This window comes from Denticeps clupeoides, chromosome 15 (genome assembly GCF_900700375.1).
Source record: "Denticeps clupeoides chromosome 15, fDenClu1.1, whole genome shotgun sequence".
NCBI classification, from domain to species: Eukaryota; Metazoa; Chordata; class Actinopteri; order Clupeiformes; family Denticipitidae; genus Denticeps; species Denticeps clupeoides.
The window spans coordinates 5,504,669-5,523,550 of NC_041721.1; the positions used below are offsets into that span (position 1 = coordinate 5,504,669).

The window sequence follows — 18,882 nt, forward strand, 5'->3', positions numbered from 1 at the left end:
CCACAAGCTCATCTTTGATGATACCAGCCCAAACCAGTACTCCACCTCGCTGGCGTCTGAGTCGGACTGGAGCTCTCTGGCCTTTACCAATCCAGCCACAGGCCCATCCATCTGGCCCATCAAGACTCACTCTCATTTCATCAGTCCATAAAACCTTAGAAAAATCAGTCTTGAGATATTTCTTGGCCCAGTCTTGACGTTTCAGCTTGTGTGTCTTGTTCAGTGGTGGTCGTCTTTCAGCCTTTCTTACCTTGGCCATGTCTCTGAGTATTGCACACCTTGTGCTTTTGGGCACTCCAGTGATGTTGCAGCTCTGAAATATGGCCAAACTGGTGGCAAGTGGCATCTTGGCAGCTGCACGCTTGACTTTTCTCAGTTCATGGGCAGTTATTTTGCGCCTTGGTTTTTCCACACGCTTCTTGCGACCCTGTTGACTATTTTGAATGAAACGCTTGATTGTTCGATGATCACGCTTCAGAAGCTTTGCAATTTTAAGAGTGCTGCATCCCTCTTTAAGATAGCTCACTATTTTTGACTTTTCTGAGCCTGTCAAGTCCTTCTTTTGACCCAGTTTGCCAAAGGAAAGGAAGTTGCCTAATAATTATGCACACCAGATATAGGGTGTTGATGTCATTAGACCACACCCCTTCTCATTACAGAGATGCACATCACCTAATATGCTTAATTGGTAGTAGGCTTTCGAGCCTATACAGCTTGGAGTAAGACAACATGCATGAAGAGGATGATGTGGACAAAATACTAATTTGCCTAATAATTCTGCACTCCCTGTATAATAAAATGCTTTCATGAGATACTAAACATTTTTGCTGAAATCTGGAAAATCTGGAAAACTTGAAAGACGTGAAATGAAAAGTAGCAAAAGAAGTTCCAATCGTATGTAATTCATGTTAAGCCAGTAAACAAGACCCTCTGGTGACTGGGTGGAAAAAAAGTTCTAGTTTATTTTGTGATGATGGAACTGGTCAATATTCAGCTGAAATCCCTCCTAACGGGAAAGTTCATGTATAACATGAATGAGAGCAAGTACCAGAGAAGTTCTGGGATCTGGTTACTGTAGTGGTCTTCATGGTTCAGTCCTGCCTGCTCTGCGATGACTGCATGTAAAGAACATTCACACACGTCATCCTGCCACTAACAGTCACGTCAGGCCATCAGTATCAACCAGTTCTGGACTACAGTCCTAACCAGCCTGCATTTTAACATAATGAGGTCAAATGCACTGAATTTACAATTAAGGACAAAGTGTTCTGTTATTTAAAAAAAAAGCTGCCTTGTACTTGATGGCCATCATGTCCAGTCACCTCACACATGACAAGCTGTCAATCTGTATTGACGTTCTTTATTTATCCTGGAAAAATAACCACACAGGAAACACTTTTTTAGCATTATGTTAGCTTTATAAAAGGTCATATTTAACCATTTAAAATTATTTATATTATGAACAATATATATAATGAAAAAAAAGACAGACACTGTAATTTCTCAGAGGCTATCCAAATGAACTCAGGTCCAGTGACATTACATTTTAAAGAGCCTCCAAAATAGAACAGCTAGAACAAAATTGAACAACAGTTACAGTACTGACAAATGTCTGAAAGTTGAGTCATGGCAACTGGACGTTCTTTCTTTAATGTAGAGACGTTTCATTCTGCATCCACAGAACTTTGTAAATCTGAGGGAAGTTGGCTTGTGCCCACAAATATTCAGAGCTCATAAGCACAGCACACAGTGACAACAACATTTACCAGACGCCCTTATCCAGAGCGACTTACAATCAGTAGTTACAGAGACACTCAGGGTTAAGTGTGCTCAGGGACACAATGGTAGTAAGGGGGATTTGAACCTGGGTCTTCTGGTTCATTGGCGTGTGTTACCCACTAGGCTACTACCAACCCTTTGGGGGGCTGCACAGCCCTCCATGTGCTCACCAGAGGTAGCCTCACTGCCATTAGAAACCGAGATAAGTTCCTTAAACCCCTTGTGAGACCATATGCTCCTCCTGTGAGCCTCCTTCTGCTTGTTTGATGTTTTCTCCACTGCAACACATTACAAATATATTGCGATATATTGTGATACTGTACATATGGCGATATTCTACAATTCAGTGAAAATCTAAAAAGAGAACTGATTACAAGATGTTGTGAACGGTCTGTCATGTTGTAGGTTATAGTTGCTTGCTGGTTCTCATCTGCTGACCTCACTAAAGAAAACGCTCAAAAGCATCACCCGGTGGACTAAATCTGTATATAATATTCAGTCCCTGTATCGAGAAAATATCGTAAAATATCACGATATATTTTCTAACACCCCTATCAACTATATGTATTGCAAAATACTATGGATTATATTTATGGTAGGAAAAAGGCTTTACAAAATATTATAATTATTCATCTGTAACATAAGAGCTCAGTATTTGCAATTATCATGAACACGTAAATACAAACAAAATGCAGCAGTGTTATAATATTCAGATGTACATGATATAAATAAATATTTAAGAGTGAAAATCCATAAAGCATAATTATACAATACTATAACTTTCAAATAATAATCTACATGCAATTGGATTTTACCAATTATTAACTAACAGATTTTAACAGTTTAATATGGGGTGATAGAAGCCTAGTAGGTAAGATTTCCCTGTGAACTGCTGGCCTAAAATTTAGTGTCATTAGCAAATGTCTTTGCTGTGATCTGCTCCTGTTTTTAATTAATACTGCATCATACATTACCTCTTAGGAAGACTAGATCTTTCATCTCCATCACTTTGGTCTGGAAGTGGCAGGAGAACCTCAGTTCCTGCCCTGCCGTTGCTCATGTGAAGTCTCTCTCCAGTTGACTCGTGGTTTCGTTTTTCTGTCGTCACACCGAGAACAAAAACCTCTCAAACCTACACAGCGCTAAACAGTTATTGTAAAGCCGTGTGTAGAACTTCACATATGATTCAACAGCACATTCATGTACAGAAATTCAAAAAGACCGAAATTTTCAATGTACTTTTGATATGTAACTTTCAAGTGACTAGTAATGGTTTAATACCTGAAATATGAATTATTTCTGTGTCGTGATGGCTGTGTGTCAGTAACTGGTCTTGATTTGTCTCCCTTTCTGTCGGTGGCTGATGGTTCTCCTCCTCGCCACCTCCCATCTGGAACTCCACTCTACTCAGGTCCTCATGATTCACATCGAGATGTACAACAGCATACTCTTCTTCTGTTAGAAAACAAAGTTAAACACTGAAACAACAACACTCACACGCACACACAAACACACACACACAGACCGTTCACACACATGCTCACACACACACTCACATACGGACCGTTCAGAGTCACCAATTCACCTTGAGGAAACCCATGCAAGACAACGCCATATATTTTATGTTCTACAGCAGTATCATCTGCTGTAGATTTTTAACTTACTTTTCTGTGATTTACGGCACTTGTAGACCAAAAAAAAACACGACACCAAGAAAAAAGGTGTAATGACCATGCTAGCTATGAAACCTAAAAAAATAAAATAAATCAGTTTAATCTTCTGAATGAAGTCAAACGATGATGAAGATCAGAAATATACCTTTGTTTACTTCGGAGTCGTTCTGACTTGTGTTCTGTTGTACATCTGCATCACAGTGCAGAGTTAATGTAGAACTATTAACTTTTATTACAACCATTTCAACCGAATTATATCTTACTTACCTGATACGTTCACAGTCCATTTAGAAATCTTAATTCCGTAATTTGTACCAACATGTACTTCATAGAGGCCGCTCAGGTTTTTTAATAAACTTGTGATTGTAATGTTTCCAGATTCTTTGTGTAACAGAGCTCGTCCCTCGAACAGTGGATCCTCGACGGTCTTCTCGCCTTTATCATCCCACTTCACCACTGTAGTGCGATTGTGTCTCAGGTAGACATGTGTCATCCCGGCACTGAGGAGAAATGTTGGGAGCGTCACGTTCCCACCTCTCTCAGCATCAAGGACATCTACAGCAACACCTACAAAAGTATTAATATGCATATTAATTAATTTAGACACGTTAGATTGGAATAAACAGAAATTAGTAAATGAACATGAATAAACAGTTTAAAAGTTCCTTTTTAAAAGTGCTGATGCTGATATGAGGATGGATTTTCATGGATGTAACCCCCACTAGTGTAATAATCAGAATATTTTTTTTACACTGATAGTTTCAGAAATGCATACTATTCAAAATAAAAACTAGTGCTGCACGATAAATCTAATCGCAATCACGATGTCAGTCTGTGCGATTACATGAAGGCTGGACAATTGTTTTGAATATATTTGGCCATTATAAAATCCCGTTTTATAAGTCTTAACCTTAGCTAAGATAGCGAAGCTATGCATTCCTGTGTTCAAGTCAGCCTCCAAACAACGTTTTGGCTAAACGTAGGCATTAACTATTTAGGCTGTTCTTAGCTGTTTAGTTAACTTTTCTCAAACTTTGAAGGTTTCCTAAAGAAATTCACCTCAGTTTACAAATCTTAACCTTAGCTAAGCTAGCAAAGCTATGCATCCCTGTGTTCAAGTCAGCCTCCAAACAACGTTTTGGTTAAACGTAAGAACTATAATACGGGATTTTATAATGGCCAAATATAATGAAAACAGTTGTTTAGCCTTACCAGGGTTTGTCGTTCGACAGTAATTATTTAATTTTGTAGAGTATTGCATTTTGAAAGCACTGGGCATTTCAGGTTGTTATAAGTAGTTTGTATGTTTCACTTTGAAATTAAACATTTCACTATTAGTATGCGACATTTCATTGATATACAAGCAAGTGTCCTTTATCATATCGCAATCGCAAAATTGATCTCAATAATCGCAATATGTCTTTTTGCCCAAATCGTGCAGCCCTAATAAAAACATTTAATGACTGTTTCAGCTGTTAACTGAAAGGTTGGGGGTTCAAGTCCACCCAGGGACGAGTAATTTCTTGGGCCAGTGGTGGTGACAGTGGTGGCCTAGCGGTTAAAGTCGCCTGTCGTGGCTGCTCACTGCTCACCAAGGGTGATGGTTAAAAGCAGAGAAGCAATTTCCTTCGAGATTAACAAACTTGAAAAAAGTAAAATAAAAAGAATAATCTGTATTCTGTATGTATTTGTCTCCTGATGTCTTGGGTATTTAGATGTAAATCCGCTGCGGCTGCACCACACGACTCACCAGGAAGTTTGTAAAAGCTGCTGCTGCTGCTGCTTCACTTTTTTAACATAAAAACTACACACGAAGATAAGTTCAAAAGCAACACGCTGCCATGATCGTTCGGTAACAATTCCTGAATATACGTAAAGATGCATAAAACCGGCGTTAAAATGCAGGCGGTTCGGACTTCCATATTACCGCGTTGTTCAAACCTCCACCGTCCGTGTCGCGAATTACTTTTTACAATATGCTCCCCCCGTTGGAGAACAGTTTTTATTTTTAATTCTCCTCCTCTGGCCTCATGTGACACTCTCTTGTCTTTCTTCTGATCTTGTCCCCGGTCTTCCTGACCAGTGTCATGCTGTGTTGTGTGCAGGTTAAATCGGGCTGATGGCCAGACTTGTCGGTAGTATTTGTCACTACTGACATGGAATATTACTGCAGCAATATCATCATCATCATCATCATCATCATATACTAATTCTTCCCAAAGTGTCCCCGCTGTGTTCATGGAGGAGACGATTAAAGGTCCTGAGCCGCGACGCCAGTTCCAACAAACACAGACACCGACTAACTACCGTCCTCCCGGCCGGTCTTCTAACAACGTTTAAACCACGTCTGATCCTAAAGTCTCTACCTGGAACTCGTACTTACCTGCAAATAACATAGAAAAGACAGCACATGACATCAAGAAAACCAGCTTCATATCGACGTTACTGATCCTTAAATCCACAGCTTGTTGGTTGCAGGTCTCGTCTCAATGGCGCGAATTTTGCACCTTCTCTCTGTTCCCGCGACACGACTTTAAAGTCACGTTGTTATGACTGTAGAGGAAAATTCTTTATTTTTTCCTCCACTTTCACACCACAACAAGTCCATTTGAAACTAGCGGCGTTTTCATGGCGGACTGTGGAAGCGACCGGCGTTACGTAGCAGGAGGGCGTGGCCAGGAGTTCCTGATGAAATGACTGGCGTTACGTAGGAGGAGGGCGTGGCCTGGAGTTCCTGATGAAATGACTGGCGTTACGTAGGAGGAGGGCGTGGCCAGGAGTTCCTGATGAAATGACTGGCGTTACGTAGGAGGAGGGCGTGGCCTGGAGTTCCTGATGAAATGACTGGCGTTACGTAGTAGGAGGGCGTGGCCAGGAGTTCCTGATGAGACGACCGGTTTTATTTTGAGGGAGCGGCCCCGAGGAGAAGACCGGGTTTATGGAGGAGAAGACCGATGCTTGTTGCCTCTGGCGGTTTGTTTCCTGAACCGTGTGCAGAAGGAGAATTTTACACTGTTGTGCTGAGCGGAGAGAAATTCTGACCAAGTGACGAAGTCGAATAGAAACGTGGTGATGAAATAAAATATAAGAGGAAACATTCAAGTCTGATAAATGCAGCGTGGATAAAGAAGCTGGAGCTGGAAGGTGAATATGTTCACAGAGGACAACATCTCAGTAAATATGGACAACTAGTCAGAAAAAAGAAGGAGAAAGTCTGTGTCAAGTGTAAATTTCAGGAAGAAAGAGTTTAACAATGAAATAAAGACCTGATCTTTCACCAAGTATTAGTCTCCTTTTCTACCTTTTTCTACTCTCTGACGTGGGGAAATGAAGGATATATTGGTGTTAAATATCATTTACTTGTATTGATTCCCTGACTTTCTCTCTGTCCCAACAGTCAAAGCAAAAAGCTCAAAAAGTGAAGTGATTGTCATTGTGAAACACAGAACACGGTGACACGACGAAATGTGTCCTCTGTATTTAACCATCACCCTTGGTGAGCAGCGGGCACCCGGGGAGCAGTGTGTGGGGACGGTACTTTGCTCAGTGGCACCTCAGTGGCACCTCTTTGGCGGCTCGGGATTCAAACCGGCGACCTTCTGATTACGTGGCCACTTCCTTAACTGCCACCACTGACACACTTATATTGTATTTATATTGATGTTCTTTGTTAGTTATGTAATTTAAAAACCAGAATCATGATTATTGGCCAAGTATGTCAACACGAGTATTTTATAAAGTTGCACGTCTTTCATCCAACACAGTACAAAACATGATTAGTATTTTAACTCGACCGTCTACAGAAAATAATGTAATGCTGCTATTTTATTTGGAACCTCATATGAGAAGAAACAAAACTTGTTCTCTTAGCTAAACATAAAGATTTTATTCCAAAACCTATGCACATTCAAGTACACAATCCATTTTAATAATAGTTCATATTGCATAATTTCAGATCATTTCAGACATTTCCAGCTGTAAACTATCTGTTGACATTTGTCTAAACTCGATGCTAGTTCATCTTAAACCAAATGTAGTTTTATTTATGTAGGATTTATTTATACCATCATAATGACTAACAAGTGTAATAATATACGACTCTGTCATTAACAGCTACATTTTTATATAAAAGGGCATTTTATAACAATGCAGCTGTTTTCACACAAGGTGGCAGTAGAATACGGGGTAACACTCACCAATGAACCAGGACAAAGCGCGACTGGTTTTTTGGTTAATTTCATCAGCTGTCATTATCACAAGCACATGGGACAGTGGGGGCCTAACAGATAAGGAAGCGACCCCGTAATCAGAAGGTTGCCAAGGTGCCACTGAGGTGCCACTGAGACAGGCAATAGCTTCTACAGTGAACAACAATCTTGGAAAAGTTAGTTGTTGTGCCACCCAAAGTAAAAAAAGCACAACGTGGTTGGGATGTCTGATAGCCCACAACTTCTACCTTGCACTTGTCTCTTGGATCCACTACCACATGTGCCAGAGTGGTTTGGTTACACTAGATTCATAGCTGCTGTTCCCCTAAATGTGTGTTTTTGTGTCTTTTATTTTATAATTTCCTGAAGACCTTTATTTTGGTCAGCTGTTCTATGTACTATTTAGGGTTAATTATGTTAACTACCTGTTTGGTTAATTATCTGTGGGACATGTAAGTGTTTTATTGGTTTTATTTACATGAAACATGTCTGTATTTCTTTGGCGTTTAATTTATGTTGTAATAAAGAGTTTTGTGAGTTATAAAACTATTTCATCATCCCCCTTTGCTGTATGGTAGAGGCCATGACCCTGATGTAGTGGGTCGGTAACCCTCTTGGACATGTCATGGGCAGGGAGAGGTATGTGGGGTCGGCGTGCAGAATGTTCTTATTTTTTTATTAACGATGTACATATTAGAAATAATTTGTTAATGTGCACATGTTCTTGTAATGTTTGAAATAATATATAATGTATATTGTATATGGGTGAGGAAGGGGAGATACGTGTATCCGTATGGTTTGCTTTCTGTGCAGTGAGAACAATACAGGTGTTGAGTGTAACATTCGCGCCACCTCTGCCACGTCCCCCAGCGGTCGACCTCTCACGTGTATTAGTGTGTGTTCTTCCGGGGCTCACCAGCACCCCGATTATTCCCACCTGTTCTTCATCACAGGTAAGTGGTGGTAATCACGGGTGCTTAGCGGGATGGGTCTGGGTAATGGGTGTGTCCACTCCTCTTTATAACCAGCCGGTCCCTCTAGTCCTGCGTTCGGTCTCCCTCACACAGAGTTCCTCGCCGCACCCCATGCTGTCCTTAAACGGCAATGACAGTGAACCCCCACGGTAGGACAGGAACTCAACTCTCCCCACTAGTCCCACTACAGCTCCGCCACGCCGCAGCTCCCCCTCTCTCTCCTGCTCTCTCCGTGTGTTTGTAGCCTGAATTCCCATGTGCTGTTCATCCCAGGCCACGTACCGGGGCGTGAGTGGCGCAACAAGTAAAGACGCTCACGCTGTGCACGGAGGACACGCAGGAGGATCAAGCACACACGGGTTTAAGATAAGGCACGGAACGCGGAGACGGCGGTTCGAGGCCTGTGAAAGACAAGGGCGATCTTCGGCTCTCACGCTGAGGGCCTCGCTGAAGATACCGCAAAAAAAAAAAGACTTTGAAGGAAAAACCACTACACACGCATGGACGTGAATAGGCATGTAGGGTGAGAGATGACAAGCCTGGTTTTAAACGCCACAGACACTGACCGCCCTTTTAATTTAATAACCTGCACAACTTCATGTGCGGTCTGCATCATTTCTTCAAGCACTTTCAATGAACTCATAGGTGAACGTTTGCAGATCTTTTTCTCCAATAAGACCCTGTTCACAGAACAAAGACAGGTTTTGCATGCACACACACACACACACAGAGAGCAGAGCAGCACGTTGATTCCTCTGCATCTAACAGAGAATTAATTGTAGTATTGAAGCAACTTTTCAGTGAGATGGAATATTCATGTATGCTTTATCTGTTCATTGTAAAATGTCAACTGACAGAAAAAAACCACTGAATACTCTGCTCAAAAAAACAGCTGATGCTACAGATGGATGGGTGTCTCCTGCATCAGCAAAATAAGTTCGTACTAATAAGTGCATGATGTGTTATGTTCACCAGTGTCTACGTCTTGGATGTATCCCCTGTCTTGTGATTCACAATTAAACCCCAGTTTCGTGATGTCAGGTGAAAGCGTCCTTCATTCTTCGTGCCTCGTCACTCCTCGTCCTGCTCTCCGTGCACCCGCCGCGTCATGCCCGCATGGACGTGCCATCCACACGTGTTCCTTCATAGTTTTGATGCCTTCAGTGAGAATCTACCAACGTAAATGGTCATGAAAGAGGAATAAATGATATTTACAAAAAATTAGTACAATACAGCAAAAATCAAAAATAGCTTAAGGCTCAATAACAATAATGATATTACTATATAATGATTATGCCATGGGTAAAAGTAAGAGGGAGTAGCAGCGGCAGCGTGTGCAGGGGGGTAAAACAAACACTCAAAGACACCCAGGTGAGTAGTATTGCACATTTGAAAAACAGCCCTGAAAAAAATCACCCTCAGAGCAAGGACGAGCTATACAATCTGATAGCTCCAGGTAGGAAGGATTTCCTGTGGCGGTCGGTTCTGCATTTAGCAGCTATGAGTCTTTTGCTTCTTGTGCTCCGATGGGCCATTATGGAGGCATGCGTGGGGTGAGAGGGATTGTCCATGATACCGAGAAGCTTTTTCAGCATTCTCCTCTCATAGACTTCCGTCAGGGTCTCCAGTCTGACACCCAGGACAGAACCGGCCTTTTTTATCAGCTTGTTCAGCCTGTTTGAATCAGCTGTCTTCCCCCCACTGCCCCAGCACACAGCTGCAAAGAGCACAGCACTCTCTACCACACAGTGATAGAACATGGTCAGCATTCTCCTACTGACATTGAAAGACCTGAGCCGACTCTGCCCTTTCTTGAAGACCGCGTTGGTGTTTTTGGACCAATCCAGTTTGCAGTTGATGTGTACCCCCAGGTACCGGTAGTCTTTGACTACCTCCATGTCAGATCCTCTGATTGTGACAGGGGTGGAAGGAGGAGCATGCTTCCAAAAGTCCACGATCATCTCCTTTGTTTTTGTGATGTTAAGCTGTAGATGGTTTAGCTCACACCACTCAACACCTTCCTGTATTCCTCCTCCTGTCCGTCTCTGATACAGCCCACAATGGCAGAATCATCAGAGAAGTTCTGCAGGTGACATGATTGAGACTTGTACCAGACGTGTAGAGGGTGGAGAGGAAAGGTGATAGTACAGTCTCTTGCGGCGCCCCCGTGCTGCTCAAGAAGTTGTCCGAGCGGCAGCTCTTCAGCCGGACATGCTGTGGTCGATATGTTAAGTAGTCCGTAATCCAGGCTACCAGTGGGGCGTCTACCTGCAGTTCAGTGAGCTTATTCCCCAGCAGTGATGCCCACTAAAGATGAGAGGGTTTTTACCTGAATGTATTTTCCAAGATGGATCTTCTACTCTGGCCATTAGTGGTTCTTCTGCTTGCCGTGTTCCACGTTCCTCCTCTGACTCTGTGATGATGTTAGATTGTAGCTCAATGCCGTTCTCATGTCTCTACTGAGCTGAGGATTTTGTTCTGTTTTAAGAAACACAGATCAAGAGTGTTCAGAACATACATTAATAGATTAATTTACATGTTAGAATTATTACATCTGTAGTATTAATCTAGGGTAATTCTTTGAGCTGCACTTACTTTTGTGTGACCTGTAGCAGAAGCAAGCAACACCCACCAGGACAAGAACAAGGAGAACAAGGAGAACAACTTCAACAACGGCGCCAACATTTCCTTTTGTTTCCAACATTTCCTGGTCTTTAAACACAAAACAGTTGAATCAGAACTTTTTCTAAATGAAGGCAAATAATGATGAAGATCAGAAGAGGCTCTTGGTTCCTCACCTCTAGTAGAACAGTCTACAGCTGTGTAATTCTGGCTTCTCCTCACTAACTGGGTTCTTCACCACACAGGTGTAGTTGGAACCCAGGTTCTCTCTACTGATCTGTATCTGGCTCCTGTTCTCTGGGTTCTGTAGTCCAGGTCCTGTCCAGTTGTAACTGAGGAGATGACCGTCTGCTTCACAGACCAGAGTTACTGTAGATCCTGTTTTATTACAGCTGATACTGGTGTTACACACAGGGTCTATATTTAGAAAGACAAAATATTACAAATCATCACAAATCCTTTAAAACAATTTACAGAAAAGATCAAATTCACCATTTTCATGTTTCTTACCAATAACTCTTACTTGCTGAGTAAACGTCTTTATTTGTCCACCAATGGAAAATTCTGCTGTATACAGTCCACTGTCAGCTTTTGTCACCCCTGTGACGGTGACTTCGCCTGTTTCTGTGTTCAGCCGAGTTCGATTCTTGAACTGTGGACTTTCTGAGATCTCCTGTCTCATCTTGTCCCACTCCACCATCTTCTTACCATTGTATATCCAGATGATATGTTTTTTATCTCCACTGATGTTTGGACTTATTATTAAGTCCTTATTTGTCTCAACGTAGAGGGTACCTGAAGTGTCACCTGCAATAAGACATTTAGTAGCTTAGCGGGTAACACACCTACTTACAAACCAGAAGAAGCAGGTTCAAACCCCACTTACTACCATTGTGTCCCTGTGTGTAACTCGCTGTAGATTAAGGTGTCTGATGAACGCTGGACCATCTCTCCCAAGTAAAATGGAATGCTCACTGCCTGCATGTACCAGAAGGTTTTTAAAGGCTTTTTAAGCGGCGGACTGTGGTGGCGGGGTCTGCACGTCAGGTCCTACCGGCCGGTCTAACTTGTCTAACAGCTGGCTCCACACGTGAAACTAGCGGCTTTTAAAGGGGGACAGTAGAAGCTCCCCCCCGGGCAACATGTCGTGGCCGGGAGTGAAGACACTTCGGTAATTATGGGGGTGGGTGGGGTGGAATTAGCGTATTTTAGCGGAATTTACAGGTGCAGCTGGCCGCATTGCGGGACAGATTCTTGTTATGCTTGTTGCTTCTGGCGGTTTGTTCCCTGAACTGTGTGTAGAAGGACAATTTTACACTGTTGTGCTGAGTGGAGAGAAATTCTGACCAAGTGACGAAGTCGAATAGAAACGTGGTGATGAAATAAAATATAAGAGGAAACATTCAAGTCTGATAAATGCAGCGTGGATAAAGAAGCTGCAGCTGGGGGACACTCTTGTCTTTCTTCTGATCTTGTCCCCGGTCTTCCTGACCAGTGTCATGCTGTGTTGTGTGCAGGTTAAATCGGGCTGATGGCCAGACTTGTCGGTAGTATTTGTCACCACTGACATGGAAAATTACTGCAGCAATATCATCATCATCATCATCATCATCATCATCATCATACACTAATTCTTCCCAAAGTGTCCCCGCTGTTGTCAGGATCCGGTCCGAAATGGGGGTTACTCCGGTCCAGTTTCATTGTAAAAAAAAAAAAAAAAAAAAAAAAAAAAAAAGGCTCGGGATTCGAACCGGTGACCTTCTGATTACGTGGCCACTTCCTTAACTGCCACCACTGACACACTTATATTGTATTTATATTGATGTTCTTTGTTAGTTATGTAATTTAAAAACCAGAATCATGATTATTGGCCAAGTATGTCAACACGAGTATTTTATAAAGTTGTCCTGTGTAATGTTCCCTAATCGTTCTCACCTGTGTTAATTGTATAAAGCGGCCCTGTTCGTTTCTGTCCGCTGTCAGGTCTTTAACGTTATGTTCCGTCTTCACCAGTGTCTACGTCTCTGATGTCTCCCCTGTCTTGTGTTTCACAATTAAACCCCTGTTTCGTGATGTCAGGTGAAAGCGTCCTTCATTCCACGTCTTCGTGCCTCGTCTCTCTTCGTCCTTCTTCTCCGTGCACCCACCGCGTCATGCCCGCATGGACGTGCCAGCTGTGTTCATGGAGGAGACGATTAAAGGTCCTGAGCCGCGACGCCCGGTTTCGCGCCACTGGATCTCGCCGCCAGTTCCAACAAACACAGACACCGACTAACTACCGTCCTCCCGGCCGGTCTTCTAACAACGTTTTAACCACGTCTGGTCCTAAAGTCTCTACCTGGAACTCGTACTTACCTGCAAATAACATCAAAACGACAGCATATGACATCAAGAAAATCAGCTTCATATCGACGTTACTGATCCTTAAATCCACAGCTTGTTGGTTGCAGGTCTCGTCTTAACAACAAGTCCACGTGAAACTACTAAAGGTGGACTGTGGGGTGGAGATTTATTGAGGATGGAACGTTGGAGGAGGGCGGGAGTTTCCTGAGGAGGAGACAGATTCTTGTTATGCTTGTTGCCTCTGGCGGTTTGTTCCCTGAACCGTGTGTAGAAGGAGAATTTTACACTGTTGTGCTGAGTGGAGAGAAATTCGGACCAAGAGACGAAGTCGAATAGAAACGTGGTGATGAAATAAAATATAAGAGGAAACATTCAAGTCTGATAAATGCAGCGTGGATAAAGAAGCTGGAGCTGGAAGGTGAATATGTTCACAGAGGACAACATCTCAGTAAATATGGACAACTAGTCAGAGAAAAGAAGGAGAAAGTCTGTGTCAAGTGTAAGTTTCAGGAAGAAAGTGTTTAACAATGAAATAAAGACCTGATCTTTCACCAAGTATTAGTCTCCTTTTCTACCTTTTTCTACTCTCTGACGTGGGGAAATGAAGGATATATTGGTGTTAAATATCATTTACTTGTATTGATTCCCTGACTTTCTCTCTGTCCCAACAGTCAAAGCAAAAAGTGATTGTCATTGTGAAACACAGCACACAGTGACACAACGAAATGTGTCCTCTGTATTTAACCATCACCCTTGTTGAGCAGCGGGCACCCGGGGAGCAGTGTGTGGGGACGGTACTTTGCTCAGTGGCACCTCAGTGGCACCTTGGCGGCTCGGGATTCGAACCGGCGACCTTCTGATTACGTGGCCACTTCCTTAACTGCCACCACTGACACACTTATATTGTATTTATATTGATGTTCTTTGTTAGTTATGTAATTTAAAAACCAGAATCATGATTATTGGCCAAGTATGTCAACACAAGTATTTTATAATGTTGCACGTCTTTCATCCAACACAGTACAAAACATGATTAGTATTTTAACTCGACCGTCTACAGAAAATAATGTAATGCTGCTATTTTATTTGGAACTTCATATGAGAAGAAACAAAACTTGTTCTCTTAGCTAAACATAAAGATTTTATTCCGAAACGTATGCACATTCAAGTACACAATCCATTTTAATAGTTCATATTGCATAATTTCAGATCATTTCAGACATTTCCAGCTGTAAACTATCTGATGACATTTGTCTAAACTCGATGCTAGTTCATCTTAAACCAAATGTAGTTTTATTTATGTAGGATTTATTTATACCATCATAATGACTAACAAGTGTACAGTGTAATAATATACGACACTTTCATTAAAGACTACATTTTTATATAAAAGGCCATTTTATAACAATGCAGCTGTTTTCACACAAGGTGACAGTAGAATACTGGGTAACACTCACCAATGAACCAGGACAAAGCGCGACTGGTTTTTAAAAATGTATTTATTTCATCAGCTGTCATAATCACAAGCACATGGGACAGTGGGGGCCTAACAGATAAGGAAGCGACCCCGTAATCAGAAGGTTGCCAAGGTGCCACTGAGGTGTCACTGAGTAAAGCACCGTCCCCACACGCTGCTCCCCGGGCGCCTGTCATGGCTGCCCACTGCTCACCAAGGGTGATGGTTAAAAGCAGAGGACATGTTTTGTCACGATCACTTTCACAGTGTACATTATGCAAATGGAGGCATTTAGCAACTTCTAGCTACTTTTGAGACAGGAAATAGCTTCTACAGTGAACAACAATCTTGGAAAAGTTAGTTGTTGTGCCACCCAAAGTAAAAAAAGCACAACCAACGTGGTTGGGATGTCTGATAGCCCACAACTTCTACCTTGTACTTGTCTCTTGGATCCACTACCACGTGTGCCAGAGTGGTTTGGTTACACTAGATTCATAGCTTCTGTTCCCCTAAATGTGTGTTTTTGTGTCTTTTATTTTATAATTTCCTGAACTATGTACTATTTAGGGTTAATTATGTTAACTACCTGTTTGGTTAATTATCTGTGGGACATGTAAGTGTTTTATTGGTTTTGTTTACATGAAACATGTCTCTGTATTTCTTTGGCGTTTAATTTATGTTGTAGAGTTCTGTGAGTTATAAAACTCTTTCATCATCCCCCTTTGCTGTATGGTAGAGGCCATGACCCTGATTTAGTGGGTCGGTAACCCGGTTTCATCCTCTTGGACACGTCATGGGCAGTGAGAGGTATGTGGGGGTCGGTGTCATGACCCGGTCCGGAAGGGTTTACTCCGTTCCAGGTCCGGACCGGAGTTTCACGTTAGTCCTGTGTAATGTTCCCTAATTGTTTTCACCTGTTTAAGTGTATAAAGCTGTCCTGTTTGTTTCTGTTTGCCGTCAGGTCCCCTGTCCTGTTCTGCACCATTAAACCCCTGTATTGTGATGGCGATTGCGTCCTTCTTCCTCGTCATCTTGTCACCTCTTCGTCCTCCTCTCTGTTCACCTGCCTCGTCACGCGGAATGTTTTTATTTTTTATTAATATGATGTACATATTAGAAATATTTCACGTTCTTATAATGTTTGAAATAATATATAATGTATATTGTATATGGGTGAGGAAGGAGAGATTCGTGTGTCTGTATGGTTTGCTTTCTGTGCAGTGAGAACAATACAGGTGTTTAGCAATCTTAAATAAAAAAGGCGCGAAAGAAAAACCACAACGCACACATGGACGTGAATAGGCATGTAAGGTGAGAGATGACATGACTAATGTTTAGGTAGCTTAAAGTCTAAAGTAGGCCTGGCCGACACAATTTCAGGTCTTAAAAAGAGGACGGATGGTCACCCTACTCTAACTCCATATATGCTGTTACTTGTCTTTCACTTTCCTGTCATTCGCTTTATTCATTCATGTATTCTGTTTAATTGCTCTTTGTATGTAAAACTGAGTTCAGTCCAAATTGAACCCCTGCATGTAACTCTGCAGCAAATTACTTTTTAAAATACAGACACATAACGATAAACATTCTGAAGGCATCAATGACTGATGGGGGCGTGTCTGTCACTCTACGGCAGCCAATCACTGTTTTGCACTCCGGCTTTTCAGAAGCCCTTTGTCATACAGAACAGCGTGAATCGCCCACAGCTTCTCTGTCATACTGATTCAGACTTTTCAGTACAATCTGTAGGCAGAAAAATGTGCACATTATATGATTTAGTTTTCAACTCCCTAGCTGTTCACACATTAATGACTTTAAAGTTCCTTTCCAATCTTACCGAATCTTACCAACATGGTAACGTCTTCATACACAGACAAGGATGCAGCACTCGTTAAAAAGAGTAACCAGCCTGGTTTTAAATGGCACGGACATTAACCGGCCTTTTTTATTTAATTACCTGCACAACTTCATGTGCGGTCTGTATCATTCAAGCAGTTTCAATCAACTCATAGGTGAACTTTTCAGATCTTTTTCTCCTTACGGCCATGTTCACAGAACAAAGACATGTTTTGCACACACATACAGAGAAATACAGATCTATCTAATTCTAATATTGAAGCAACATTTCAGTGAGATGGAATACAGGGAGTGCAGAATTATTAGGCAAATGAGTATTTTGTCAACATCATCCTCTTCATGCATGTTGTCTTACTCCAAGCTGTATAGGCTCGAAAGCCTACTACCAATTAAGCATATTAGGTGATGTGCATCTCTGTAATGAGAAGGGGTGTGGTCTAATGACATCAACACCCTATATCAGGTGTGCATAATTATTAGGCAACATCCTTTCCTTTGGCAAAATGGGTCAAAAGAAGGACTTGACAGGCTCAGAAAAGTAAAAAATAGTGAGATATCTTGCAGAGGGATGCAGCACTCTTAAAATTGCAAAGCTTCTGAAGCGTGATCATCGAACAATCAAGCGTTTCATTCAAAATAGTCAACAGGGTCGCAAGAAGCGTGTGGAAAAACCAAGGCACAAAATAACTGCCCATGAACTGAGAAAAGTCAAGCGTGCAGCTGCCAAGATGCCACGGAAGGGATTATCGTGTTGAATGCTGAACTGCAGTCGATGAAAAGCATTTTAACATAATTTCCCTTCCGAGTGTCCAGGTTGGTGAGTGCTGTGTGGATGAGATGGGAGATGGCGTCGTCTGCACAGCGGTTTGGAAGGTAGGCAAACTGCTGTGGGTCAAGTGTGTCCGGTAGTGATGAAGTCTCTGACCAGCTGTTCAAAAACTTCATCACTACTGAGGTGAGGATTATTCAGCATAAATAAATAAAATGAAGTATTTACATATTGAGCATTTATCAGACGCCCTTATCCAGAGCAATTTACAATCAGTAGTGACAAGGACAGTTCCCCTGGAGACACTCAGGGTTAAGTGTCTTGTTCAGGGACACGTTGATAGTAAGCGGGATTTGAACCTGGGACTTTGTGGTCTTCTGGTTCACAGGTGTGATTTCTCACTGAAGGCATCAAAACTATGAATGAACGCATGTATGAGTTATGTACAAAAAAGGTGAAATAACTGAAAACATGTTTTATATTCTAGTTTCTTTACTCTGATTACTGCTTTGTACACTCTTGGCATTCTCTCCATGAGCTTCAAGAGGTCGTCACCTGAAATGCTTCTCCAACAGTCTTGAAGGAGTTCCCAGAGGTATTTAGCACTTGTTGGCCCCTTTGCCTTCACTCTGCGGTCCAGCTCACCCCAAACCATCTGGATTGGGTTCAGGTCCGGTGACTGTGGAGGCCAGGTCTCCACTTTTTGTTAAGTTCATAACTCCACATGTGTTCATTCATAGTTTTGATGCCCTCAGTGAGAATCTACCAACGTAAATGGTCATGAAAATAAAGAAAACACATTGAATGAGAAGGTGTGTCCAAATGTTTGGCTTGTACTGTATATCAAAACTGTACAATACAGATAAACATATGACGATGTCAGAGAATGTTTTAGAAACATGAAACTTATAGCAGCATAAAAGAGTGATAAAATATCAGAATTATTGTTTGATTGGATCATATATTAGCTCTTGGGGAGACGAGGTCTTTCACTCCCTCCAGGTAATACACGACACCGCGGTTCATCAGTCACAGATGGATTTATTCCTTCGTTACACTTCTCCGCCAATCCACCATAAAATCCACCGTCAAACTGTCATTACATAAATGTACAGAATGATCAACGTAACTATAACAAATAAACATTTAAACTAAAATTGACATGCACAATAAAACAGAAACACAGTTAAACGTACCTCGC

At 41.9% G+C, this 18,882-nt stretch overlaps 1 protein-coding gene across 3 annotated transcripts; it reads right to left on the reverse strand.

The window, feature by feature from the left end:
* Positions 1-1,857: 1,857 nt before the first annotated feature.
* LOC114764973 (uncharacterized) lies at positions 1,858-6,091 on the reverse strand. 3 transcript variants are annotated; one of them, XM_028954987.1, is made up of 7 exons: positions 5,836-6,091; positions 3,720-4,019; positions 3,598-3,642; positions 3,444-3,527; positions 3,061-3,234; positions 2,754-2,877; positions 1,858-2,057 (listed from the first exon to the last, which is right to left on the reverse strand). In XM_028954987.1, exons 1-7 carry the CDS (start codon positions 5,885-5,887, stop codon positions 1,991-1,993), a joined length of 846 nt encoding a protein of 281 aa, XP_028810820.1. In that variant the 5' UTR covers positions 5,888-6,091; the 3' UTR covers positions 1,858-1,990. The 3 variants fall into 3 exon arrangements, with proteins under 3 accessions (XP_028810820.1, XP_028810821.1, XP_028810822.1); XM_028954988.1 differs by lacking the exon at positions 3,444-3,527; XM_028954989.1 differs by lacking the exons at positions 3,444-3,527; positions 3,598-3,642.
* Between the last annotated feature and the right edge of the window lie 12,791 nt (positions 6,092-18,882).

Bases quoted from the DNA above. Each gene is read 5' to 3' on its own strand.
- LOC114764973 (XM_028954987.1), bottom strand. From the start codon at position 5,887: ATGAAGCTGGTTTTCTTGATGTCATGTGCTGTCTTTTCTATGTTATTT. The intron at 4,020-5,835 runs GTAAGTACGAGT...ATACTTTTGTAG, and splicing joins CTTTTCTATGTTATTTGCAG to GTGTTGCTGTAGATGTCCTT. The intron at 2,878-3,060 runs GTATTAAACCAT...GTGTGACGACAG, and splicing joins AGAAATAATTCATATTTCAG to AAAAACGAAACCACGAGTCA.